We start from the raw sequence: 10,392 nt of genomic DNA, 5'->3' as shown, positions 1-10,392 counted from the left end.
CTTCCTGAGGAGTTTGGGCGTTTGCCCGGAGTAGAAGATGGAAAAAGCATGACGGTGAAGAATCTTAATGGAAAAGAGCAGCAATTGGGGTTGTGGTTGGATAAATCTTATAGCTATAAGAAGACGAAACGTTACGCTTTGTCAAACGGATGGAAATGTTTTAAAAAAAGGAATAAATTGAGGTACGGGGATGAATGTGTGTTTAAGTACATAAGAAGTGAAGGTAAGTTAAGTCTAGCAAATGTCATCAAGAAAAATAGTTTGGATCTGGAAACAACTGAAGATCAAAGTGATGAAGATGAAGATGAAGATGAAGATGATGATGATCCTTCCGTTAAGTTCACTGTCACCACATCCCGTATTTGGGTAAGAAAAAATTAATTTACTACTGTAAAAAGTTTCTCAATATAAACGGACTAACCTTGCCTAGTGGTTGGAACTTTAATTTCCTTTTGTTAGACATGTAATTGCATTTATTTATTTGGGATATAAGTAGAACGCGATCGTTCAAAGACATGTTCTAATTAATGATCTAACGTTTCTGGATGTTTTATTATTAAATAGCGGATTCCAAGGAAATTTATGGGGTTACCGGTTATGGAAGCTGGAAAAAGCATAACGATGAAGGATATTGACGGAAACGAGCATCCATTTTGCTTACTGTTGGATCGGACGTATAAGTTTACGCTTAAAAGGTACTATGTATCGGCTGGATGGGGTCCATTCATACGAAGTAATAAGTTATCACCGGGAGATAAATGTATAATCACGTTCATCAGAACGGAAGGTAAATTTTGTCTAACAAAAGACACTAACGAGAAAAAAAGGCATCATCATCATCATTCGGTGGCTCAAGTTGGGAAGAGAAGGAGAAGGCAGACACAGTCACATGACGAAATTCCGGGTAATGAACATGACAGTAGTAGTGCTGATGTGGCAATGGTGAAAAGGCCACGTAGTAGGCCAGCTAAGCGAAGACTATCATAGAAAAGGTCCGGTGCTGTTTATGACAACTGTTAATGGACTAACTTGGACGGCAACTTTTTTTTTTAGTTGCAGGTTTAATGTAGAGTGTTTTGTTACATCTGTTTAGGCAAAGTATAGGCAAAGTAGGAGTCAAACTCTTAACATGCTTGTTTTGTGTATATTCTGCAAGATTACTAATTTTTGTTTACTGCGTTGTTTGTTAATTGCAAGTCATGTGTTTATGTCCAGTTTTCCCACTGCAAATCATATGGATATGGATATAGATATAGATATAATAACGTATTACTGGAACTCTAGATGCAACTGTACAGAAATATGGCTCGATTGAGCTAGAAAATAACATTAAACCATAGCATAAGGTTTGGAAAAATACATAACATTAAGGAAACATTATTGATATTTTTCTTCATGTGACCCACAATGTGAAAAATGAACTTTTCAGCTATGTCACATTGTGAAACACAACTTTTTAGTATACTGACCATGACCACTATGGACCAAATGAGTGGACTATATATAAATTTAAAGAATGTGAATTGTTCATACAAAATAGATTCGCTCCCAAAGATCTATCTGTGTTTTGAGAGTGAAAATATCATCTACCATTATAAAACGATCTATATATAGATGTATGTAAAACCAAACCAAGGTATGTCCCCACGTCTTTATGTTTAAACCCTTTAATGTCTCGGACGGAGTTGGTATCTTCATAGCGGGTTTAAAATTTGAACAATATTTTAGGGGTTGGGTCTTGGTTGTTACATTTGTCTTAGGTGGAGGGTGGTACGCTCATAACTCGTGTGTAGGCGTTCGGTGAGTTTTGAATACTTGTAGGTTTTGGGAATGTGTCTGTTTCATTCATATTATCACAAGTCAAGCTATCAAGCGAATTAGTGGTTTACTTTCCGTGTGAATCCCTCAGTCATGAGGAACGAAGATGTCGTTTTTGTTGTTACAATCAATTGTTGTAGTGTGCTTAAATGTTAGTAAGGTATAGTTTAAATAGATCCGTGGATTTTGTTAATCAGAGCAGTCCGAGTCTGAATGGATTTATAACATGTATATACATAGATCTTTTGATCTATGTTAATTTAAATTATGTTTTCGTGAAGAAAAAAAAAATGTATATGCACTTGAATAATGATGATAATATCAATATACTTAAAAATTGTGTATTAATGCCTAAGTGTATGGTGTTCATAGTATCCGTATCCAAATATGCAATTTGTAAATCCGAACAAGAAACATTCAAAAAAATCGAATATTCGGATATCCTACTTTTTGGATTTGGAATAGAACTTTTCAATTAGACCAGTTGTATCGGAGGGGTACAATCCCGGAGGGAAAACGCCTCCCTTCTGCCGTATCGCGGCGTTTTCCGGTTGATTTTGGCCGGCGTTTGGGAAGATTCAACGCAATGGGCAACGTACGTTTTGGCCATTTTATTAATTTTTTATTATTATAAAAATATTATTTTTATCTCCTTTTAATACTTGCCCAATTATATTTTGCCAACATTCTACTAACAAACAACACCAACATCCAACACCACCACTACTCCACTCACTAACACAACACAAACTAGTCAGCAATAAAGTGCAAAAAATCCACAACACGAAACCACAACACGAATGACCACTACAAATAGTCTTATAATGGGATTCGAATATAATTTCGAAAAATATATATTAAGAATTAATATATTTATAAATTATAGATTTATGTTTATATTTTATATTTATTTATAATTATTATTATTATTTATTATTTAGAATTATTATAATGGGACAACTGATAGAAAACCCTAGATTTAAATAATTTCTTTGACGGCGATTTCATCTTCAATCCTCATCGCATCTTCATCTAACCATGGAGCAACCTACTATGGTAGCGAGAGGATAACGTGGTGAATGTTACTGACTGATCAGGTAGTTACGTTTTCCCTCTGCAATTTTCTGTTTTCTTTAATATTTGAGTTGTACTTGTAACTCTATTATAGCCAAGTGGTTTTAAAACATAAGAAATTGTCTAACAACTCCTAGTTTGTAAAATAAGATGTACAATTTTGATGAATTTTCAAAAGGTTTGATAATTATATCATTAATTTATACATATACATATCTAGGTCTAAAATTTGAGAAAATTGGACTTCGATTGCAATTTCCAACATCAAGTGTAAGAATTACAGCCATAAACTTTGATATATCTCCTTGATTTCGTGTATTTTAACCAATTGTTCATTGAAGTTCTTGAATCCACTGAATTGTTAGCTCTGTTGTTGCTACAGGACAATTTTCCAATAAAAGTGCAGACTTGGTGAAAATGGATCCTTCATTTTTCAAGATGTTACTTGACCCATCAGCTCCTCATTTGGTAATTTCATCTTCTTTACCCAAATTCCATTTTTTGTCCTCTGTTTTTTTTTTTTTTTTTTAATAATTAATTTTTCGAATGAATTGAAGCCATTGCCAGAAGAATTTGTGAGCTTGCACATGAACAACAAGATCCCAAATGACCGAATATTCCGATGTATAAATGGAGGGTGTACATGGAGAGTAAAGATTAAACAAATTGGTGGTGTTTATTGTTTTGCTGATGGGTGGGCCAATGTGGTTGAAGATAGACACTTGAGTTTTGGTGACTTTGTTTTCTTTTGGCTCATCGATCAAACCACTTTCAAAATGTCAATTTATAGTTTGAATGGGTGCGAAAAAGATGTTAATGATGATCATATTAATCCTTCCTTTTCGACCGTTATCACTAAACACCAATCTCGCTTGGTAAGTGTATCATAAACAAAAACTTTTATTAGCTTGTTTGTGTTTTAATGCAGATTTAGATTTAGATTATTAATGTAGCTTATGTTTGATTATAAATAACCTGTTCAGGCTCCCATTTTTTTCCCTGGTCACCTCAATGTATGCCTCAATCAGATAGTTAAATTAACAAATTAGGAGTTGTTAGACAATTTCTTATGTTTTTTTGCTTGTTCATAACCCAAAATGTTTATGGCAGACACATAATTGATCTGAATGATATTATTAGGGTTTTATTATAAGAATGTAGTAACACTTTTTGCATACTTGGTGGTATGATCAGGGGTTGTCAGAGGAGTTTGTAAGGTTGACGAAAATGGATGAAAAGAAAACGGTAATTGTGAAAAATCTTGACGGAGAAGAGTGGAAAGTTAGCTTTTGTGCGGAGAAGTCGGAATTAAGGTACTATCTGGGACACGGGTGGTTAAATTTCGAGGAAAGTAATAATTTGTCCGAAGGAGATGAATGCGTGTTCAAGTTCATAAAAAATGAAGATAAGTTATGTCTGGTAAAAATCATCAAGCATAAAGGCACCGAAATCATCAAAAACCAAGAGGAAAATGGCCAAAGCGTTGTGTGAAAGACATATCAGCAAAAAATAAAATGTGAAAGACATATCAGCAAAAAATAAAATCTCGAGTTAATGTGAATGCAATCGACTGTAGGATATAAGTTTCTAAAACACTTTAAGTATGTGTTATCAATCACAAAATTTGGCTTTAAGATATAATAAGTTTCTAGTTGTAAGTTTCCTTACTTTAATGATGTACTATTTAGTTTCCATGTGAATGCAATTGACTATCAAGCTAATTTTAGTTGCAGGAGAACACAGATCAACCTTTCTACAATATAAGATTAACAAGCAAACTATATATGATTGTTCAACTAACACCAATTTGTTTGCAGTTTGCACATTATGCAACCATATCAATCATGCCTAGCTGAGATTTAATTCAAACAAAGTTGACTTGTGCACATATGGTGAATGTATGTTACATTGTGAAAAATGAACTTTTCAGTTATGTCACATTGTGAAACACAACTTTTTAGTTAGTATACTGACCATGACCACTGTGGACCATACAAGTGGACTACATAAATTTAGAAGAAATTGAAATGGCCATAGCTAGTCTGCACTATAAGCTTAAAAGAATGTGCACTACTATTGAATTATAATAAGATCGATCTATATACAGATTCCTGTAAAACCAAACCAAGGTTCGTTGTATTGTCAAGTGTTTGATATCCACATATGCACGGGCGGAGCCAGAATTTGAGATAGTTGGGGTCACAAAATAATACAGTAAGAAAATTTTAGTTGACAAAGTATAATTAAGCACAAACGTAAATAAATCAAGTTACCTTATAACCTATAGATGTCTTGTATAATATTTATTTCGTTAATAAATAAGAAATTTATACGTAATCAACTTTTTTAATGAACTTCAAAAGACCTTTTTTAATTTTTATGATTATTAAAATTCGAAAAATATAAGTGTAAACTCATATGTCGAATATGTACAAATAATGAATAAATCAAAATATAATGACTCCCAATCAGGGCCGGCCCTAGGGGTAGGGCCACAGGGGCGACCGCACCCGGACATCACATTTTAGGGGGCATCAAATCTGAAGTTTTGAGTTTTTTTAAGTGTACTTAGTTTTTTTTGTAAGTTTAGAGGAGAAATTTCATGTAGGAAGGGAGAGGAAGAAAGAAAAGTCAAAATTTGAAAAGAGAAAAAATCTTTTGTTCCTTGATATTGTAAGCTTTTTTTCATTTGTCAGATGTGTTAATTTTATTAAAATCCAATATATCGTACAACAGATATATCGTATTGTACAATCATATATGGATTTTGAAATTCTAGTCTAACAATGGATTTTCAAATAATGTGAATTCATAAAATAAGTTTACTGATTTCTTAATATAATACTCCATAGTACTACTTGATTTTTATATTTTCTTTAATTTAATTATTTCTATAAGAAACAAAAGTCCTTTTTTGAAAGTTCAGTTTTATTAGTGTGTCACAGACAAATTTTGGTATAGTATAAAAATGAATCTTTTTAAGATGTCAATTTTTGAGAAAATGTTTATAAAAATGTAAAGTTGATTGTCTTTTTTGAAGGTAGACAATTATTTAAAAAAAAAAAGAATTATAGACACATATTTCGGGATAGATCAAGTAATAGTCTAATAATTTAGACACATGTTACATTACTTGATATTTTTCTTTTATAATTTACGCATTAATTAAATCACGAATGAAAAAGAAAAAGACACTATAAAATTTTTAACTAGACTCGAAGTCATCACTTTTATCGTATTTTATCTCTTCAAATTGTCACACTAAATTTATTTAAAAAAAATTAACCTGAAAACGAGTTATATAAGTCGATTAGTTTTCGAACACTTGTTTATAAATAGAGTAGGGGTATTATTTGATCGATTTGCCCCGGACAACAGAACATTCAGGACCGGTCCTGCTCCAAATTATCATATTATATCTCCATTAATTACCATACAACAGAGTTAAACGAACTAATGACTCATAATTTGTTTAAATATTAAAAAAGTAGCGGACGGACATGAACTTGGGACACTTATTAAGGTCATTTACATCGCAGCGTGATCGAGCCGTGTTTGCCTTGAGCCCGCCTCCATCGTGCCCCTGTGCGGCGTGATGGAGTGATTTGTTGATCGGCGCGATGGTTCCATCACCGGAGAAGAAAACGCGAACATCGAATGGGAGGCGGACACGTGGAAGCAACGGCTATATAGCCATTTGAATAATCCGGGTTTTTTTTTTCTTTTATTTTTTTCTTTATATATATATCCCACTCTTCCCATTTTAATTATTCACACAATTTTATCAATATATCACTTTATACACTTAACAAAAAATTCAATGGCAAAAGCTTTGTTTAAACTTTTTGATTTATGGGATTCGGATGATGAAGATGAGTTGATGATTTTACGAGAATTGGCCGAAGAATTAGACGCTGAAGAGGCTGCAGCAGAAGAGGCTGCAAACAATGTACGTGTTCCACGAACACGAATTTATATTCGTAGAGATCGTGAACTTGCAGGTGATAATCTATACAAACACTATTTCTCAAATAATCCAGTTTATCCTGAAACTAGATTTAAGAGACGTTTTAGAATGAGTAGTAGATTATTTAAGCGTATCGTGAATGATATAATCAATTACGATGTCGATCCATTACCACTTCATTTTGAATATTTTAAACAAAAAAATGATGTTATTGGTCGACAAGGTTTTACTACGATACAGAAATGTACATCCGCGATTCGTCAATTGGCTTACGGTACAACAGCGGACATGTTTGACGAATATTTACAAATGGCTGAAGGTACATCAATTCTCTGTCTCAATAGCTTTTGTAAATGTGTGTTAGAACTATATGTTGATGAATATTTGAGGAAACCAACGAGTAGCGATATAGCTCATTTGTATAGCGCGCACGAAGAAAAACATGGGTTTAAGGGAATGCTTGGAAGCATTGATTGCATGCATTGGAAATGGAAGAATTGTCCAAATGCTTGGAAAGGGCAATATACTAGTGGCCATCAAGGTCATCCGACCATAGTTTTTGAAGCAGTTGCTTCATATGATACATGGATTTGGCATGCATTCTTCGGTGCCGCAGGTGCAAACAACGATGTTAATATTTTGAATCAATCTTCGTTGTTTGATGACATTAAGAATGGAAATGCACCATTTGCCCCATTTACTGTTAATGGAAATGAATACACAAATGGTTATTATTTAGCGGACAGTATTTATCCAGATTGGTCAACATTGATGAAGGCATATTCGACCCCAACCGACGAGCCACGTGCAAAATTTAAAAGATTTCAAGAAAGTGCACGTAAAGATGTCGAAAGAACATTCGGTATTCTTCAAGGTAGATTCCATATTTTACAAATGGCTGGACGACCACACACCGTCAACAAGTTGAGGCGGATATTGTATTGTTGTGTGCTCTTGCACAACATGATAGTCGAGGATAATGGCCAGTCTTCTTAAAGATGAAGAAGACTGGACCATGCTTGTGGGTTGAGTTGTGACCAACAACGAAATGATCAAGTTGTATATCGAGTTTCAGGATGACAGCGAATACATTGTGTCGGATGAAGAGGACTACGTACCCTCCGGGCCACAGTACGACACCGATGGCAAGTTCTATTCATCGGATTCTCCCGATCTCAATGATTTCTAAATGTTGTGTTGTATTATCGTTGTTTAGTTTTATTATCGTTGTTATTGTGTTTAATCTTAAGTTTTAAAAAATTGTAACCGTGATTTTGTGATAATAAAAGTGCCGTTTAAAAAATTTTTAGTGATTTATATTTGTAATAATAATAATAAATATAACAAATTTAATAATAATAATAATAATAATAATAATAATAATAATAATAATAATAATAAAAATGAAAAATTAAATTTAACTCATCACATAACCATCACGCCCACCACTACAACTGCATCACGCCATCACGCCATCACCGTTGCCAAATCAGCACTATACCCCACAAAAACACTCCATCACGCCCCTATCACCCGTCACCACTGTGAATGGTAAAGGGAGTTAAGGACCCAAGCATCTGATCTACAATGACTTATGTTTCTTATCTTCACATATATATACTGATATTTGAGTGGGGTCACTTGACCCCACAACTATGTACATGGCTCCGCCCCTGCACATATGTCAGTTATGATTTGTCAGATGAGTTAATTTTCATAAATAAAGGGTTGCCGTGTTGGGAAAACTGTTTTGCTTTAATTGTCCAATAATAATTCCTCATTAATATGCTTTGTGCAGGAATTTTGGACACAATCAATAAGTTCAAACAGTTTATGTATTTTATGCTTAATTTAATGCTAGGAATTGATATTTTATGTGTGTCGCTACTCCAAGTTGTTTACAATTCAATTTTTGATACTACTAGCTTTTCCAAATGAATATGGGATAGTATCTCTAATTTATCGCAAGCAAATGAGAGTTTACATGTAAGATTTTTCTGCATATTTGTTCGTGATTTTAGTGTCATCTAACAATCATTATATGTAATTGGGATTTAGTTGAAAAGCAAGACTTATTTAGTTATACTTAACAACGGGTTTGGAAAGTGTGAAGTGCACGTCCGTAAAAGTTGACTAGATATTATCACGAAAATGGCGATTGTCAAGGGGGCAGCGCCCCTTGCGGGGTACAAGGGGCGGCGCCCCGAAACCTCGACCGAAAAGACACTATAGTCTATGTCAAAAGGTTGCTTTCCTGTAGTGATCCGTCCTAATCCATCTGGATGAATACATTACATTTGGTTACATCGCGAGGTGCTTGACCTCTATATGATACATTTTACAAACATCGCATTCGTTTTTAAAAGATAAACTTTCATTTACATCGAAAGTTGACAGCATGCATACCATTTCATAATATATCCAACTATAATTGACTTAATAATAATCTTGATGAACTCAACGACTCGAATGCAACGTCTTTTGAAATATGTCATGAATGACTCCAAGTAATATCTCTAAAGTGAACAAATGCACATCAGAAGATTTCTTTCATACCTGAGAATAAACATGCTTTAAAGTGTCAACCAAAAGGTTGGTGAGTTCATTAGTTTATCATAATCGATCATTTCTATCATTTTAATAGACCACAAGATTTTCATTTCCATTTCTCATAAATATATGTCCCATACATAACGACAAAAATTATTCATATGGATTGAACACCTGGTAACCGACATTAACAAAATGCATCTAGAATATCCCCAAACATATAAACATCGAAGTACTAAAGCAGTTCAAATTCTCTGACTGGGGCGTGTCAAAGCCCATAGATCTATCTTTAGGATTCGCGTCAACTGGTGGCAATTATAATAAACACCAATTCTTAGGTTACCAAATTCAACAAGGGCGATATCTGGTATAACAATTCAACCATAGAATGTAGTTTCAAGTACTTGTGTCTATTTCGTAAAACAGTTATAAAAGCAGCGCATGTATTCTCAGTCCCAAAAATATATATTGCAAAAACATTTAAAAAGGGAGCAAATGAAACTCACCATACTGTATTTTGTAGTAAAAATACATAGGACGACATTGATCAAATATAGGGTTGGCTTCGGATTCAAGAACCTATATTAATTGTATTTCTGTTAAAACATATAATAGAAATCTCCAAATTTCATTTATTAATTATAAAATTTTTATGTGTTTGTAGTTATATAAATTTTTATACTAAATTTTATTTATTACATATACTTTATTTATATGTATTATATCTTAAGTTATATGTTATATATATCTATACTGTATATATACATTTAAAGTACTTAATATTTATTCATTCAGTCATATTAATATATCTAAACATATAATATATGTTTAGTACTATATTAAAAACCGATAGTTTGTTATATGTAAGTATTTATATACATAATGTTCATAATAATAATAATACTAACCTAACTGAGATTTAAATAACTTTAGTAAAAATGTTAATTTTTGATATAAAGGTAGTTTTAATAAAAATAGTAATA

At 33.0% G+C, this 10,392-nt stretch overlaps 3 protein-coding genes across 5 annotated transcripts in view; all 3 read left to right on the top strand.

Annotated features, from left to right (window-relative positions):
* LOC139864740 (uncharacterized) overlaps positions 1-1,104 on the top strand; it is a 3,479-nt gene extending 2,375 nt beyond the window's left edge. Inside the window, exons 5-6 of the mRNA XM_071853312.1 lie at positions 1-366; positions 565-1,104. The exon at positions 1-366 is cut by the window's left edge and continues 3 nt beyond it. Of these exons, the coding sequence (XP_071709413.1) occupies positions 1-366; positions 565-987 (789 nt within the window). The 3' untranslated portion in view covers positions 988-1,104. The remainder of the gene's footprint in view (positions 367-564) is intronic.
* A 1,674-nt stretch (positions 1,105-2,778) lies between these two features.
* Positions 2,779-4,584, top strand: LOC139862440 (B3 domain-containing protein REM10-like). Of its 3 annotated transcripts, XM_071851044.1 has the most exons (5): positions 2,796-2,915; positions 3,113-3,162; positions 3,275-3,360; positions 3,450-3,767; positions 4,087-4,584. In XM_071851044.1, the coding sequence occupies exons 3-5, from the start codon at positions 3,310-3,312 to the stop codon at positions 4,381-4,383; spliced, it is 666 nt and encodes a 221-aa protein (XP_071707145.1). In that variant the 5' UTR covers positions 2,796-2,915; positions 3,113-3,162; positions 3,275-3,309; the 3' UTR covers positions 4,384-4,584. The 3 variants fall into 3 exon arrangements, with proteins under 3 accessions (XP_071707144.1, XP_071707146.1, XP_071707145.1); XM_071851043.1 differs by lacking the exon at positions 3,113-3,162 and having other exon boundaries at positions 2,779-2,915; XM_071851045.1 differs by lacking the exon at positions 3,113-3,162 and having other exon boundaries at positions 2,795-2,915; positions 3,258-3,360.
* A 2,128-nt stretch (positions 4,585-6,712) lies between these two features.
* Positions 6,713-7,855, top strand: LOC139864739 (protein ALP1-like). Its single transcript, XM_071853311.1, has one exon. It carries the CDS (start codon positions 6,713-6,715, stop codon positions 7,853-7,855), a length of 1,143 nt encoding a protein of 380 aa, XP_071709412.1.
* The last annotated feature ends 2,537 nt before the right edge of the window (positions 7,856-10,392 follow it).

This window comes from Rutidosis leptorrhynchoides, chromosome 8, assembly GCF_046630445.1.
Source record: "Rutidosis leptorrhynchoides isolate AG116_Rl617_1_P2 chromosome 8, CSIRO_AGI_Rlap_v1, whole genome shotgun sequence".
Taxonomy (NCBI): Eukaryota; Viridiplantae; Streptophyta; class Magnoliopsida; order Asterales; family Asteraceae; genus Rutidosis; species Rutidosis leptorrhynchoides.
This window is presented reverse-complemented; position numbering and strand designations above follow the sequence as displayed.

What these genes read in the sequence shown, in the direction of transcription:
- LOC139862440 (XM_071851043.1), top strand. Translation starts at nt 3,310, where the DNA reads ATGGATCCTTCATTTTTCAAGATGTTACTTGACCCATCAGCTCCTCAT. An exon ending in ACCCATCAGCTCCTCATTTG is followed by an intron (nt 3,361 to 3,449) that starts GTAATTTCATCT and finishes AATGAATTGAAG; the next exon opens with CCATTGCCAGAAGAATTTGT. An exon ending in CTAAACACCAATCTCGCTTG is followed by an intron (nt 3,768 to 4,086) that starts GTAAGTGTATCA and finishes TGGTATGATCAG; the next exon opens with GGGTTGTCAGAGGAGTTTGT.
- LOC139864739 (XM_071853311.1), top strand. Translation starts at nt 6,713, where the DNA reads ATGGCAAAAGCTTTGTTTAAACTTTTTGATTTATGGGATTCGGATGAT.